Genomic DNA, 17,228 nt, shown 5'->3' with positions numbered 1-17,228 from the left:
TGTGTTTTACCCTTACTGTAAAGCTCACATGCATGTTAATAATGCTATGGCTATAAAATCTAGCGTAAGGATTTCTCATTCACTGTAACAGAATTGTTTAAACTGATCTGTATATTTAGACTTAATTTGTTGGAGCCCCTTCAAAATTAATACTATAAATGAAGGCAATCCATGATGTATCTGTTGCTTCAGATTCTAAATTTCTTGCTCAAATTCTAGATTCTAGTCTGAAAACCATTTCCTCCTCTCCCTCCTTTAATGGTTTCCCATGCCATAGAAGCTACTTCCAGCTGAGACGGATCAGATGATTGATTTTTGGATCTTGAAGTTTTAACAAGGTTTAACTGATTTTATTTAATTGAAGTGTTTTCCATAATATCAAGATCATCCTATTTTTTTTAATTAGAACAGATATATTTTATTCTTGTCAAATAAATCCTTCAGTCTCATGAAATGTGCTTGTCACCTTAGTTCTTAAAATGTTTATTCCTTAGCATGTAAGAGTTTATCCTGCTGGGCAGTGGACAGGTTTTGTTGACTGGATTTAGGAAAATCAAGGCTCTTTGGCATACCTTCTCCATTAGCTTTCCATCATTTTTCTCTCTTTGTAGAGCAAAGATCAGGTGCCAGTCTGTACCAGAGCTGTTGGGGAAGATCCTGTCATACCATCTGTGATATTAATCTTGTGTGTCACTCTTCTTGGCTCAGGTCTTGCTGGTCTTTTACTGATCAGCAGGACTCTTTTTCCACAGCAAAATGATGAATCTGGCACATGAGTGGCAGTAGAACTGTGTGACGGTATCTTGCTGAGAGGACAAGTCCTGCACTTCTCTGTGGTGAGGGCAAAGACACTGATGGGGTACCTGGAGCATCTGGCACTCTTTCATCTCAAAGAGATGAAGTCTGTGCAAGGGGTATCTTATGGACTCAAAAAATTCATTAGGGAACATGGTACTGTAGTGAAAGAGAGGGACGAAGAAGTTCCAGCCTTTATCGGTGGCCTCCTGAAACCACACAGATCCTTGTCCAGAAGTTCTGAGTATCATCACCCAGTACGTGTTCCTGTTGTGATGCTTTCTTCTGTCTGTATCGCTTGAGTCAGATCATAGTATCAGTAACTACTAAAAGCCCTGGATCATCTCTGGTTTATGAAAATTCTGGAATTTAGAAAATTCTGGAAACAAGATTTCTTTGTTCTTTTCATTTCCCCCATCCCCCTTTAGTCAATATTTTCCATTTAGGGAATGAACACCTAAATATTGCCATACTGATTTTTGTCCTGAAAAAACAGACAGAAAACAAATTAGTGGATTAATTTAGCATTTTGGACTTGCCCTCATTTTCAGATTCCTGTATATAGTTTAATTGGACCTTCATTTTTATCCAGTCTTTTTTTTCTCCTCCTTTGTCTTCTGTTTTGCCTGACTTCTATTTGTAACATCAACCTAAACTTTCATATTTATACACATCTTCCAATTCTGTCCATAAAATTTCACTTCTGTTGTGTGGGTAGAGCTTGCTGTATAAAAAAACTTGTCTCTAATCAGTGTGTGCATTTAAGTGTTCAGTGTATAAAATTCTTATTTCCCCTTCCGTGTCTATATTAACATGTGCATTTGGCTTGTTCTACTTACATACATTGTCTGATATCAGCATGTTCTTGGTCATTTTCTTTCCTGTTGCATACATAGTTTGTCTTCATAAAGCTTAATTTCTGTCAGGATTTGCATTTTAAAATGCAGCTGCTCATTTTGGAGCCTCAATATTTGTGTGTTCATCTTCTGAAATCCTCCTAAACTCTGATCTGTTGAAGGGTGAGGTGCCTCCAAGTTCTGAAAATCAAACCTTTTCAAAGCGTTTCGGCAAAAGTGTACAAAAGTATGATTTAATTTGGAAAATGTATTTCAGAGTTGTCTTGAATCTTTTCTCTTCAAGGTCATCTTGCAGGGCTTCACAAATTTGACTGAATTCTCTTTTATCTCTGCTTTCCTCCAGCTGTTCTCGTGGCTTTTTGTTTGAATGGTTTGATCTCTGACTTCCTGATATGCCTTTGCTTCTTATTCTGCAAAAGTAGCAGAATCCTTTGGACAATTGCTAGGCTTTACCATCAGCAAAATCCGTGTCTAGCTATTAACTATTTTATGCTTAAAACTGTAAAATTTGTTCCAGTGTCTCACCACCCTCACAGTAAGGAATTTCTTCTTAATATCTAATCTAAATCTCCCCTCTTTCAGTTTAAAACCATTACCCCTTGTCCTATTGCTACACTCCCTGATAGAGTCCCTCTCCACCTTTCCTGTAGGCAGACGACTGCCTCAAACTTGCTGTTGGTGAACGATGCTCCAGCCTTATCTGTGAATATAAAAATCTACTAAGAAATAGAAATACTTAAAACTTTCTGTAAGACTGAGAATTTTAGTAGATATTGCAATAAAAAGTTGAAGGTTGGTGAGTTTATATTGTTTCCATGGACTAAAGGGAGAGAAAAGCAGGAGACAGAAGTAAATTGTCGTCCGTTTGTGTGTACAACACATGGAATTTGCGGACCATCAAATGCTAGAAGAGACTCTATAGATTCTGAAGGGACAACTTGCTAATAGTAAAATAACCAATAGAATTGCATAAATACCTTAGTTCTGTTGTTTGAAGTGGTTCTATGTGCTTGTTCTGACGGAGAATGGATTTTAGTATTGTGGCTGATAATGTGTAAAGTGAGTTTTTACTTAAAAGAAAAATCTGTCTTAAACAGCTATTCTAAGTAAAGAATCTTATTCAGATCAGTTGGCAACATAATTATTATGGCTCACCATTAATACTTACTTTCATGAATAATAGGTGTGTACTGGTATATCATGTCTGTCTTCTGTATTATTGCTTTTATTTAGAATTCTTGCAAACTGTGAGCTGTGGAGACAGTATTCCTGACTGGTTTTTATCCACACAAGTGATAAGGAAATAAATGGCACTTTAGTGCAATTACTTATTGTCATTTTAGGCTACTGTCTCATTTTGTATAATAAACACTCTCTCTTTTTTTATAATAAATGCTCAAATCTTTTCCAGATTTTTCCACTTTTTTTTTTGTCGTGTTACAAAGTAAGACTTACTTTGGGATGCTGATGATCATTACCTCTCAAAAAGACAAAACAGGAAAGATGGGGGATATCTAGGCGGAAAATAGGGGATTCCAGGGGAGGAAAAAGAAAATGAAAAACAAATCGGTGAGAATTCTTATATTGGTTAAATTTCTTCCTACAAAGGTATACTTTTTAAATAGCAAGTTAAAATACTTGTCTCAGTTTTCAAAATTCAGACAGCCTCTATAACTAAACATTAAGCTGAGTTAAAATCCATGTAATTATGTTATTATTTTGTTAAATCCCAGCAAACTGAAAGTATGGCAGATGTGCCATATTCACTTGCACAGCTGGACTAATATTTGGACTATCTCTACATTAGCAAGTAGTTTGATGCAACAGGAGCAAACATGTAGTGCAGTGCAGTTGTTTCTGAGGAGCTGGCGCTGGTGTTACATGACATTTCAAAGGGTTTTACTTTGGACTAGTTCTGATTTGATTCTCTGGGGTCCACTAGGAGTTGCAGCACATCTTCTAGTTTGGTTTCATCCCAAAGAAATACAATTTGTGCACTCTGTGATGCAAGACAGTGCAGTGAGTGGGGAAAAATGCTCAAAAATGGCCTAACTTTGAATATATGAGGCAGTGTTAGGAAGCTGTAGGAGCTGCTTTTAGTGTAGGTCTCAGTCTTGCAATAAGGTTTAAACTTTATTTAGTAAACGTGTCTTTTTTTTCCCCTAGGTATTAAGATTTATGTTAATAATTTAGAAATGGATCAATACCTCTGAATGTTGTTCACATCTCAGTAATTGCAGGAATGGAATTAGGTTTTTATGTTGCTCAGTTTGAAAAGTCAGGACTTGACGACTCTATCAGCAAGCACTAATCGAACACTCCAGGCTTCATTTGATCTCTGAGACGTGTAGTCCAGTCTAGATTAAAGTAGATGAAATTAGAAGTATTTTTATGGTTTTTGACTAACTGGGGAGGCAATACTCATTTGTTGATAGACATAAATTTTGAATTTTATTTTATTTTTTTAAATTTAACAGTTTCTTGAGTCTTCTTACGTCCTGGTCATCTGAATTAAGATTTATTCAGGTTTTCATCTATAAGATTGAAGGCAGTTGTATTGATGTCGACACATTTTCTGTTCCTGATCGTGGAAAACATAGGCATGCTTACAGATTCTGTGTATGGCTGTTTTTCGGTTTGCTGCAGGACAATTGTTTGTACTAGCAGTTGAGGAAAATCTTGTGGTGTCACTTCAACATGATGTAAAGCAAATTAACAGTGATTACTACTGACCACAAGCGAATTATTTCTGGATCACAAAAACCTTACTGGACCTTTGATTTTTCTAATTGTGGGAGCTCTGGGCAGCATGCTAGCAATTGGCAACATTGCAATATGCAATTTACTCTGATTGTTGTTGAAGAACAACCCAGTAAAATAACAGTATCCGTGGCTACCAGAACCTTTCCCACATGAAAAAGTTACATCAATAATTACAGGTTTTTGAGACAGAAATATATTGGTAGTAGAAAGCTTTCTTTTTGATAATGAAGTAGTTTATTGCATACGGATTAATATTCTAGCTAACTGCCTAAAAAGTCCCTTCAGTCACAGAAACTTGCTGTGGCTGTTTTCCCAGGCAGTGAGTTGTTGGATCTAGCGTGCGAGCACTCGGGAGTCAGTGCTTTGGTTATGCATTCAAGTATATTTTCTCACAGCTAAGTTGTGTTCTGAGGATTTCAGTATAAAGTACAGTAGGAAAAAGGAATAAAATTACTTCCTCCTCATTAAAACTCTCCTTTTTTCCCCCTCATCTGAAGATAAGATCTTAGTCAGGAACACTTCAAATCACTTTCTTGAGTTGCAGTTATTACTTCCATATGATTGGGTAAGCGCTTCTATCTTTTCTTTAATGGTAAGATCCTTTGACGACAGACTTACACACAGCATCTTGATTTATTAATGCAGGCTACTGCTGTGGCCTTTCACTGAACCCTTAGAAACTGCACATAATATATTACAAAGACTCAGTTCTTCTTTAAAGTGATAACCAGGCATCTGAGAGTAGAACAGAAGTAGAGATTTTTCTCTACCAGAAAATAGTAGATTTTACTTCATTACTTTAGGCTTCCTAAGGAGCAAAAGACAAAACGTCTATTTATTGGATATTATGCTTTGTTAGCAACATGCTTTTAAAAAAAACCTTATTGTGGCCTTTCAATACTTAAAGGGGGCTTATAAGAAAGATGGGGACAGACTTCTTAGTAGGGTCTGTTGTGGCAGGACAAGGGGTGATGGTTTTTAACTCAAAGAGGATAGATTCAGACTAAGTATATGGAAGACATTTTTTTACCATGGTGGTGAGGCACTGGAACAGGTTGCCCAGAGAGGTAGTAGGTGCCCCATCCATGGAAACATTCAAGGACAGGTTGGACAGGGCTGTGAGCAACCTGATCTTGTTGAAGATGTCCCTGCCCATGGCAGGGGGGTTGGACTAGATGACCTTTAAAAGTCCCTTCCAGACCAAACCATTCTGTGATTCTATAATGGAGGATGGAAAGAGCTTGGCTTATTTAACCTTCCAAAGAGGGCTGCAAAGAGGGTAGGAAGGCTAGCCCTGAATGGGATTTTAGGATTAATTTCTGAAAAGAACATAAGAGAGATGGGAAAATGTTGTTGAGTGCTTGTAGAGCAAAAACTAGGAAAGCATTTCTAGTTCTGGAACTGTGCAATTCAGCAGCATTGTTTAGGATTCCTCTTCTTGTCCCTCGATTATGAGTTTCATGAGGCAATTTATTAAACTTACAAAGCACAGAGATATATGCAAGACACCTCCAGATGCCATTATAGTGGACTCAATAAGAGCAGATTCATATACACTACTGTATTTTTCTATAACGTGTTATAAGTTTGCTAATTGGTCTGATCAGGTGATTCAGTAATACCACAATAAATATATTACCGTCATGTTTTGCATTTCATTGCAGTTCTGTATCTGTTTATATGTTGTACTTAGAATATTGTGTCACATAGGGCATATAATGAATAGTGGTGAGCAACATCCAGGTTGAATTATGTTCTAAAAATCAAGTTGCCAGTAAGCCGTACACTTAGGGCAAGGTTTAGTTATGATTACATGAAATTCAGTGGACTCTGTTCTGCAGGAAAGCATAGCAAGCGCAGGTCTGCTGGGGGTCTTAGAGGTTTTGACCTTGCTGTGGCTCTGGAAATCCCATTTTAGCTGGGGATGATCTCTTCCATTCTGGGTGCTTACAGAGCTCCATTTTGCCCTTGCAGTCTATGAAGTCTTAGCCCTTTTCTTTGTTTTTTCACTGCACTGTTTTGTTTTCTAGAAATTGTGCATTTCTCATACAGGTTTTGGTAGATTAATACGAAATTGCATGTAGTACAGAAAGATTTCAGATACTTGTTTCAGGTTAGCGATTCTCTTCATTATTTCTTAAGAATTCTTTTATTCTGAGTGATCTTTTTCCTCATTGGATATGCTATTCCCCCAAGGTTTTTCAGGTGTTAATGAAAGAGGACCTTTAATGTTTAGATTAAAGAACCAGAGTTTGATTTTGGCTCTGTTGATGATTTGCTGTGAAAATGAGCGTGTGCTAGCATCTTTGCACTTCAACTTGTATAAATAATACGAACTGCTTTAAAGGTACATATGAGGCTGTGCCAATGTCTTTTGAATTGGTTTGAAGATGTGGATCTAACCGCTTTATTCACACTTGGGTTTTCTGTTTGTGAAGAGCTCGCAATTGTAATCTGTGGCAGGTATTAATGCTCTCTGTGCTGGTATAGTAGGTGCTATTTGGGATAAAAATGTCTTATACTATATCTCAGACCACAAGTGATTCTGTTTTTTTGGTTTTGCCCTTTTAAAGTCAGCTCAATCGTGAAAGTGGGTAGGGTAGTTTTTTTGGTCTTCATAAGTGATTAAATTATTTTATTTAGATTAAATTTGACTTATGCTTTCACACTTTACATATGGTATATGGGCTTTGTAACTTTGGAAACAATAGTTACAAGGTAAAATAACCAGGGAATACAGTAAAGGGTATGGATGCATTTGTAGGAGAGTTTTATGAGATACAGACAGAGTGTGAGGTACTTATCACTGTCTTAACTATCTAGCCATCCCTCGATGAGCAAACCTGCACATGCCCTTTTTGCCCCCCAAAGCTGGCATAAGGTACTTTTGGCCTTTTGTTCTTTGTGCTGAAAGTAGAACAAATAAAATGTATAGGTCAGACCAGTTCCACTACGTTCAGAGTGAAAATACCTAAAATGAGAAAGGAAAAGCAAGAGACATCCTCCTGTATTTTTTGGAAGAGGCCATTTAACCTGCACAGTGTTTTTTAAGCATCTCCTTCATGAAATCAGAATTGATGCATTGTTAGAGATGAGTGGAAGGAAAGGTATATGGAAGATACGTATTTTCACGTTTTAGAGGGAGTTGGGTAGAGAAAGAGAGCAGGCTTACGAGGATGTCTAAAAGGAAAGATGCCTTGCAAAAGTATGAGATTAACTCAAAAAAGAGTCCTTTTTCTTTATCATCAATCCTTTGATCTGCATAAAGGAAAAGACTTGGGGGTTTTTTTGTTAAAGAGGAGGTACCTGAGTATATGGTACAGCTACCTAGCTGTCATTTACTTCATACCTTTTCCATGGGAAAATGTTGTTTGTATCTGAAATTAATACAATTTCAGCCTTTATTGTGATGTAGACACTGAATAATTTGTTATTAACTACTATGTCTGTCTGGCTCCTATTGTACATGAAATACATGGCCACATACAAATACTAGCACAACTGCAGGGTTGGTATGCTTGTAAAAACAAATGTTCCTGTAAAGCCAGAGCTTTTCCCTTTTATCTTCCTATCTGCAATCCCATAAACAAACATATTTGTATGGTTTTACCATGAAGTGGTTACACTTAGTGAAATGCTAGATGTTGATCATACTGTTACTAAGATTTGCCACTTCCACTTAAAACCTCTACATTTCTTTGGTTTTGCAATAAACTCAAACATATTTGATAGATTGGCTTGAACTAGAACCATAAATCAGAACCGCTGATGTTTTGGATGGAGGTGAATTTCCAAATCAGAGCTTTGGCATTGTTTCTTTCCAATTTGTGTCATTCACAACAGCATAAGTATTTTTAAAACCAGCAGATTGTTATGTTTTGATAGGGTTGATGCACTCCCAAGAGACACAGTTCTTCAGAGTGGTAAAAATGTTTTCTTTAGAGTATGAAGTTTGGAGGTGTTATGTATTTCTAGGTACTGGGCTTAATTGCCTTTAAAAAGGATTTAAAGTAAGCTTGACAGAGTCAGCAAGCAGTGTGAACTTTGTCTTACAGCTTTTCTTAGAGAATAAATTATTTTTGTGTTTAAATGTAAATTTGATGTTAATGGAATTGGCTTATATTCATGAGACGCGTTCATCGAACAAAAATGTTTGGCATATGCATGGTGTAAGTGGAAAGGAATTAGGCCCTTGAGAAGCCAAGATGGTTTGTCCCAGGAGCTGCCAAATCTGCTGCAGCTCCTTGTCCCCAGGTCCTGCCAGTAGCGGGGCTGTGAGTGTGTTCCCAGTAGGCACATACGCGTCTATATACACAGGCTTTTCTGGCAGGAAGATTTTTGCTTCATTCCTAGTGCAGTTACCTAACCCAAATGGTTTAGAGATATGTGAGGTGGTTGAGACCCTAATGATGCTGCAATAGAGAATTGTACTTGTAAATGAATAGGTGGTTAATCAATGGAGTCACAGGTGATAGGACAAGAGGAAATGGCCTCAAGTTGCACCAGGGGAGGTTCAGATTGGATATTAGGAAAAATTTGTACACTGAAAGTGTTATTAAGCATTGGAATGGGCTGCCCAGGGAAGTGGTTGAGGCACCATCCCTGGAGGTATTCAAAAGACAGATAGACGTAGTGCTTAGAGACATGGTTTAGTGATGGGTTTTTATCAGAGTGAGGTTGATGGTTGGACTCGATGATCTTAAAGGTCCCTTCCAACCTAGACAATTCTATGATTCTATATATTATGGGAGATACATATATATATATATCTCCCACTTTTTACATCTATGAACTAATGAATATGTTATGCAGTTTGGCTTGTCAGAGGGCCATGTTTAAAGGGTGTTTTCTTGGGAACTTCCCCAGAATGATTGCTTGTCTGCTGGACATCTGCATCTGCCACACCAAAGAGATTTCAAATAATAAAAGAGCAAAGAAATTTATAGAAAGATTTTGCTTTGTAGGAAACTTCTTTTGATTTTTCAGTAAGAAAAAATCCTAATTCCTCATTTTGATTTTTGCATAAACCCATGGGGTTTTATTATGTTAATGTCAGAGGTCAAAGCTGAACTTAAAGAGTGTTACAACTTTCACATAAGCATTGTGTAACGTGGTTGTCAATGGAAGCCTTTGCATAATACTCTACATAAAAGACTGTCTTTACAGTATGGGATTTTATGATATGATAAAGAAATGAGTGTGATATGTTGCTTAATTGATTACGTGGAGCCTATACAAAGCATTTCACTTTAGGTGTATTAGCTTTACATCTAATACAGAATTAAGAAATTATGATTTGAAAGAAGCACTTTCCCTAAATTGCAGGTCACCTTGTTTTGTACCATCCTAAGTCATCTATTCTGCAGAGCTACTTGCCAGTAGAAAACAATGAAGAGCTAAGTAGTTGTTCCAGACTAATTATTTTTTTTAAGATTAGTAGGCATTTAGGGGAAGAAAGTGCATAAAATTCAAGTTTAATGGGAATATTTTTCTTTTTCTTAAAGGAATTGCCTACGGTTCTGCTTATTCATCAGATGGATGGGCATGAAGGTGCATGGACGGTATTACCGTTAATGAGAGAGTAAGTGTAATGAATGCTAGTTATTTTAAGAAGCATATAAATATTAATTACTCAGACCTCTTTTTTTTCAGAAGCAAAAATTTTTGAATGAGACTTGCAACCTTATCTTTTAACTTTCTTACTCTTCCTTTTTAGTTTTCCAAAGCAATTAATGTTAAATTTCATTAAATCAGAGAAAGCCATAAAAGAACAACAATAATATAATGTAACTGAGCAGCTACCTTCTTCAAATCGTTGTGGGTTTTAAAATCATTAAGGAAGTAAGCTAGTCAAAAGAAATACCATTTTAAAACGTGTATTTTCCTATTTGGTCCCCACTTCTCACAGTCTACAGTGTGAGATATTTCAGAACTTTTGACCATTCGGATTACTTGACTGAATGAAGTGGATAAATCTTTTTTTAAAATACATAATACCTTTGGGGAGTTTCTATCTTTCATTTCTTATAGTGTTTCTAAGAGGTGGTACACCTCTGCAGTGAAAAAGTAAGTGTTTTGACATCTTTTTAGAAGCTTGTATGGCCAGGTTTCATCTTAATATGGTCAGATGACAGGTAGTCTCAAATGTCTTTTCTTCTTAGCTTATTCTTCTGAGCTTATCCTGGCTCCAAGGAAGACATGCAGGATTTACCCTGTAGTATGTTGCAAACTGTTAGGAAGCAATGATTCCTGTTTCAAAAGGTCCTAAAGCTCCACAGTACTGCAGGCTATCCTTTGCCTAAAACTTGCATTTGAAACTGGTGCCAGAGGTTCTGCAGCCTCTTGAGGTTTAATTTAGTTAACATAATTTATTAGAGTTACTCAAAAGGTTGGTTTTTTGGTTTGGCGTTTTTGCATCAGACTGGTTGCCGGACAGGATGGTTTCCTCTCTTCTGCTTTCCTTTGCTTTCTCTGTGTATAGGAATGTGAAAAGAGTGCTTGTATAAGTAGCTATCTTTGAGATATATGTAAACTGTGAAAAGAATTAAAAGTAAAGAATTAAAGTAAATGGAAAAACTGTGAGATTACGTCATTTTTGGTTTTTCTTCTTACCTCCTGTTTCAGTGACCTTGTGGTTCCTCTTCTGAATTATTTATGTCTTGGTGACAGGATTTACAGGCTGAATGCCTGAATGGCAAAGAGTTGCCCAGATTTTAGTGTTGTGTAGGCAAAAAGTATACACTTTTGTGAACTAAAAGGATGAATGAATTCTGAGTTTTTCTGGGTATTACAGTTCAGCAGATTAAGGATCATAAGCAGAAAGCAGTGAATAATCAAATGCCATTGCAAGACACAGAGGAAAGGTAGCTCTATAGGAAGATAGTTTGTCCCAGATTTAAAAAGGCTGAACTAGTTTAGCACCTGGCAGCCATCTGGTGCATCTAGCATGTAACCTACAGACCTGCAGATGCAGGTATCACATGTTCTAGCAGAAGTATTTCTCAGAGAGTGGGTTTGGGGTTTTGGTTGGGGGGTTTTTGTTTGGTTTTTGTTTGGATTTTTTAGGCAAATACCGTTCCCTAAGACATAAATGATCATGTCACTCTTTTTTACTTGTTTTTTGCTCACTTATATCACTGCACTTTATTTTCATTGCTAATTTTATCAGTAGACAACGCTGTAGAGGAAGAAATCTATGATGTTTATAGGTGCTAATTTTCTCCTCCGTCTCCTCAGATTAAGTCAATTAAGTCAATGTAAAAGCTATGCAAAGGAAGCTGGAAAAGTAAAGACTGGCTTTTTTTCCATTAGGTTGTCATGCATTAATAAGGCTTTGTTTTGTTAAGTAGTGGAAGAATTAAGCTGGGAGAAGTAGAGAGATAAGGAATGCGAATTTTCTGAAGGGGTCAGGAATCCTGCTCTGAGATTTTTCTTTTGAGGAAGGCAGGGGAGTCCCTTCAGTCTGTGTAGTTTCACTGCACTGAGAAAGCTAATAGAGTTTTTAAGTTGCGAATGATGATTATGATCAGTGTCAACCAGCTGTGAGAAAACCTATCATTAGGCCCCTTCGTGATTGTTGGAATGGTGTTAGATGCCCAGCAGTGGGGCTCCTTGGAAGAAAGTTAAGGTACAGCGGGGGAAGGTAACCTTAACCGCTATCTGTAAACTTCTAAATTCATAGGTGATTATGTCTGTAGTACCTTAGGCATTTCTGAGTGCACATTTTTTATATATCTCTATTCATTTCTTTTCTTTCTGGAATAACAGGTGCTATATAAATAGATAGCAGCAGAGGCCATGTCTTTATCTGTTCACTGTAGTCCTTTGATATGTAATTCTAAGTTGCTAGTAAAAGTTTCTATTTCTGTGTAAATGAGTAATTGATTACAAAGTACTTATAATTGGGGAGTGTGGGTTGAATCTCTCATTCTGTTCATAAGCCAGTTTATTAGTAAAATGTTAATTTCTTTTGTTAGCTTCTCTGTTACCTATGGTAGGAACTCCTCATGGATTTTCTTCTGTGAAGAAGATACAAGAGTACACGTTGTAAAGCTGCTAGAAACACTTGGAAGATTTGATGGGTCTAAGGTGAAGTAAAAATGTAGATATTTAACTTTCCTTTGAATGTGCTTGAATAGGTTTTCAGAAGAAGCATGTGGAATCATTTTAAGCAAAAAATTATTAATACAGAAATTTAGGATTTCTAGTTACGGAACAGTTTCTGCGGTCCAGAATTTAACTTTATAGCACTACCTGGAGGGCTTATAACTCCAAACATTGGAAAAGATGTTTGGAGCTATAAGCTTAAAATAGGGGATAGATTTCTGTTGCTGAGGCTGAGAGCGAGCAAGGTATTTAACATGAAGCAGAGTATGAGTGCCTGTCTAGCTGTTGAAGAACTGTTAAAATTCAGCAGAAAAAAGATTCCTTCTGTGGATAGCCTGAAAATGATGTAGCATCAGTAAAAGATGGATATAGTCTGCTGTGTGGTCCCCTCGCCCCCATTTTCCTGTCTGTCATCAGTTCTGATTATCATCAGACAGAATGACTGACGTTAATTTGACTAACTACCTCTGATCTAATATAGTAGGGTGTTTTATTTGCATTCTGTTTCTGAACTGCCTTGATAATAAGACAGTTTTCTTTACCTGCTGGAAAAGAAACACCACCAAAAGACTTGCAGAACAAAAGAAAAATGCAGTCACCAAGGAACAAAGTAAATTTGGCTATGCAGCTGACAAGAAAGCTGTTAATGTTTAGAATTCTGAACATTCAGAAAAAAAATCAGCTTGATGTCCGTCCTTTGCTTGGAATAAGAGAAGCCAAAAATCTCCTGTGCAAAATATGTTTTGCCTCTTTATTGTTACCTTGACTGAGTGTTGAACTCTGCTTCAGGTCTCACTTTAGCATATTTACTTCTTTTGTAGACACATGGCCTTGTCGTATTTTCTCATGGTTCTTTCCTGCCATGGTAGTAATAATAATAATTCAGAGATCTTACGTTTTTAAACACTCTGTCTTCAAAATGGCTGACTGAATACATTCAGACCTTTGGAATAGCCATTTATTTCTGTTTCAGAAACGCTCCTAATGGATGTTCTCAGAATAGAAGCAGAAACAGTTTTTTCTAGATGCTGCCCTTACGCCAGTTTTAATTTCTCCTTTGCATTACAAGTAAATTCTATTACAATAAGAAATTATGTTCCAACCTGCATTAAAAGGAAAATAATATGCTTTGCTTTTGTACATAGTAATTGTCATCTTAGTTAACAGTTCATAATTGATTCCTTTATATAGAGTAGTAGTCCATCAGTCAAAAATTTAAGATGAGTTAGACCAGAATGAGCTCATTCATTATTAATTTTGAAATGTCAGCAGTCTGCATAATAAAAATCTGGTATACATTAATCACAATAAAAGGTCTACAAGGGGCATGTGAATAGTTGATGAGCAGCTTTTCAATCTGGATATATAGAGATTAGTAACAGAATTATTGAGACTGATATGAGTGTAATACTGAGTGACAGCCCTAGAGATACCCAGGATGAGTAAAACCAGCTGGTGGGCAGCGATGACTTAGTAGCTGTTGATACCTAAAGGGTATAAAAGATCTGCCTAAAGAATAGTTTGTCTTTGAGAATCAGAAGAACTCATAAGGTGCTGCAGTAAGACACAGTGAGAATGTGTCAGACACAAGTTTGACATGGATGAATTTGGTGCATTTGTCTTGGTATTTGTGAGTAAGCGGATACGTAAGTGGGTAGAACCAACTTGATTAGCAAATTAGGTAAAGTCACCTCTGCCCTCCCTGAGGTCTGATACTGAGTTTTGTTGCATCACGTTCCTTCAGCTGTTAATGTCTTCTATGTACTTTGGAGCGCTCTTACTAAAGGTGGGTAATTTTTGCCATTTTTGAAGCACAATATATTAACTGATCCTGTGGATGGTAGTTATCCATAATGCAATAAATCACATTCCTTCTTTTTAATCCACATTTTTGCCTATATGCAATTTGATTACCATAATTCCTTAAGTTACTTTTTAAGTTCCTTTGCATATAACTAATTTAACACCTCGTAAAGCCAGCCTGCACAGATTGACTTGTCCTACATATCAGTGTAGTAAATAAACAATGTTATGACTAAATTAGCTTAGGGAGTATTTGCTGTAACCTGGAATGCCTTCACTGTGATTTGTGGCTTAATATTGCCAGGAATAATAATATGTGACAGCCTGAGGATGGTATATGTATGGGTTTAATTTTCCATGTTTTATAGAGAAAGGAAAGTAAGATTGGTTGGGTTTTTTTAATCCATAGATTGTTTTGGTTTAAAAATTAGCATGCACAATTAGGCTAAGTAAGGATTTTTTTTTTTTCTTCACTCAGTAGCATAATAAAGTGGAGGTCCAGATAAATATTGTCTGTCTGTCATATTAAAATATTACTATGTATTAACTATTTCTGAAACAGAACGGTGTGCTTGTGTTATGAACATTTTGAAGCCTTGGAGGCCCTAAGAGAGTTTAAAAATGGTGTGCAGCAATGTTTCTAAAGAATTATTTTGATTCTTTTAAAGCAATTATCTTTTGTGCATAAAAATTAGTATGTTTGCCCATTTTCTTCTACCTCCCAATATTTTTTTTCTTTTTTAATCTGGTTCCTGGCAGAGGTGGCATCCTGTATCTTTGGCTCATGGTTGCTTGTGTGAGTCCTGGCCATCCGTGCAGAGGTGGGATTCTTGAAGCAGGCAGCACCCCGTAGCTTTGTCTTGGTGTGTGCAGCAAGCCAAGCATCCCTGGTAGCTCCAGGGGATTGTTCTTTTATTGCCTTCTGGGCAGCCAGGTTGAGTCCTGGCTGGAAGCCAGGAGGTTGCCAGGCTGAATGTCCTATGGGGGCAGCCACATTTCCATACTCCTGCCAGGCTTGGCCAGTTGGTTTTGGCTGGAGGTGTCTCCAGGTGCATGCAGACCTCTCTGCTGCTGTTTGCTGACTGCCGTACTCTGACCAAATCTCACCCGTGCCTCCTCGTTGACTCTGGGGAGCTATAAAATTTTGCTCAGTCTGTATAGCAACATCTGCTTCGAGTTAGAAAGATGGCTATGGAGAAGCAAGATCCTCTTGGGATTAGACTGGGTTGGGTTTTTTTGACCAGCTGTTTCTACAAAACTTTTGCTTGAATATTTTCCCTTTTGTCTGGAATTCTGTGTAAATTATTTATTTAGCTCATGTGAAGTGTGTGAACTGTGCTAATGCCTCAAAGGAATTTTTCACTGTCACTGATAGTTGCCCCTTTAAAGGAGGGGGGAAAGCAACTATGTCGGAGAGAATGGAGAAAGAGAATCTTTTTTGAAAAAACAGTTCCCCTAACTTTGAATCTGTTTTAGTTATGAACTTGTAAATTGCCAGGAAAAAAAAAAAAAAGCCTGAGTTACAGTCAAAACGCGAAGAACTTCACACATTAAAGATTTAATATAACCATTAAGGTGATTCAGAATTCTGATTCATCGTTTGTGCTTACAGGCCTGAAAAGGAGTTTATGTATGGTTTGGTTTTTTTTTTTAATTTTATATATATATCACACATATATTCTTTTTTCCCTTCACCAGAGTCCTTATTCTGCAAAAATTTGGGGGTATACTTGTTTTATATCCATTCTAAAGAGAAAGATTAGACCACTGACAGTAATGTTAAAGAAGTAGTATTTAGGTCAGTTAATTATTTTCAGACGCAGTGGACTCAGTAGTAAATCCTTAAACACAGTTATTAAAAACTCTAATAATAATAGTAGTAGTTAATTTTTTACTTTACAAATGGGACCGTCTTCATTTAACTGTTTTGAAGATCAAGGTATTTAAAGTGTCTTTTATTTCTAAATTCCCTAGTGTAAAAGAGTCTAGACAGATGGAAATTCAAAATGGATACATATCAAATTCCCGAATCCAATGCTTTTTGTGTGTCTTGTCTAGTCAGTAGTCGGATTGGGTGGTCAAACACCAAAACAGGTTTCCCAGAGAGGTTGTGGGGTGTATTCAAAATGTGACTGGACAGAGCCCTGGGCATCCTGCTCTGGCTGACTCTGCTTGAGCAGGGGGATTGGACTAGATGATCTCAAGAGGTCCCTTCCAGCCTCAGCCCTTCTATGATTCTGGGATTTGGTGCTCATTGAGCAGGTGGAATCCAGAGCCTATGCTGCAGTTGAAATTACAGTGTATATTTGAATTTGGAGAACTGCCTTTAGTTTCATTTCTTACCAAGTACAATTTTTGTCTGGATTATTATGAACAATACGCTTCCCTTGTTTTTGTTTTCAGGTTTGCTTTATTCAGCATGAATGCAGTCGACATCTTCACTAAAAGGATGCTGTAGATGAACAAAATTGTTTCCTATATTCCTTTACAGGAGTGGTTTTTAGGTAAAGCATTACATGATGAAGAATCTACAATAATTCACCATTATGCCTTTGCTGAAAATCCTACAGTCTTTAAATTTCCAGATTTTGCTGCTGGTTGGGCACTTAGCATTCCACTTGTTAACAAGTAAGAATTGAATTTCTAATCACTTTTTCTTTGTTGATAGTAATTAATGTTTAATTTATGCAATTTTTCTAGATGCTAATAAATATTACCTTAGTGAATTATGATTTCGTATGGATTACTGTAATAGATGAAGGTGTTCCCTGCAGTACAGTTGAAGGTCTTATTACAGATCATGTAGATACGCAAAGTCAACTTTTAATTTTTAGCTGTCTTTGAATTGAAGCCACTGATTGCAGCTTAGCTGGGGCAGACAGCTTGGGATGTCCTCAGCCAGTG

At 36.9% G+C, this 17,228-nt stretch overlaps 1 protein-coding gene across 3 annotated transcripts in view; it reads left to right on the top strand.

Annotated features, from left to right (window-relative positions):
- The window catches only part of B3GLCT (beta 3-glucosyltransferase), a 58,185-nt gene that overhangs the window by 21,126 nt on the left and 19,831 nt on the right, over positions 1 to 17,228 (top strand). For all 3 annotated transcript variants that reach the window (XM_014966131.1, XM_014966130.1, XM_014966132.1), the window contains 3 exons: positions 9,920 to 9,996; positions 12,392 to 12,503; positions 16,816 to 16,952. In XM_014966131.1, coding sequence (XP_014821617.1) covers positions 9,920 to 9,996; positions 12,392 to 12,503; positions 16,816 to 16,952 — 326 coding nt within the window. The remainder of the gene's footprint in view (positions 1 to 9,919; positions 9,997 to 12,391; positions 12,504 to 16,815; positions 16,953 to 17,228) is intronic.

The sequence above is a fragment of the Calidris pugnax genome, unplaced genomic scaffold (genome assembly GCF_001431845.1).
Source record: "Calidris pugnax isolate Ruff unplaced genomic scaffold, ASM143184v1 scaffold20, whole genome shotgun sequence".
Classification (NCBI taxonomy): domain Eukaryota; kingdom Metazoa; phylum Chordata; class Aves; order Charadriiformes; family Scolopacidae; genus Calidris; species Calidris pugnax.
The sequence above is the reverse complement of the archived record's forward strand: the minus strand, read 5'-3'. Positions and strand labels throughout refer to the sequence as shown.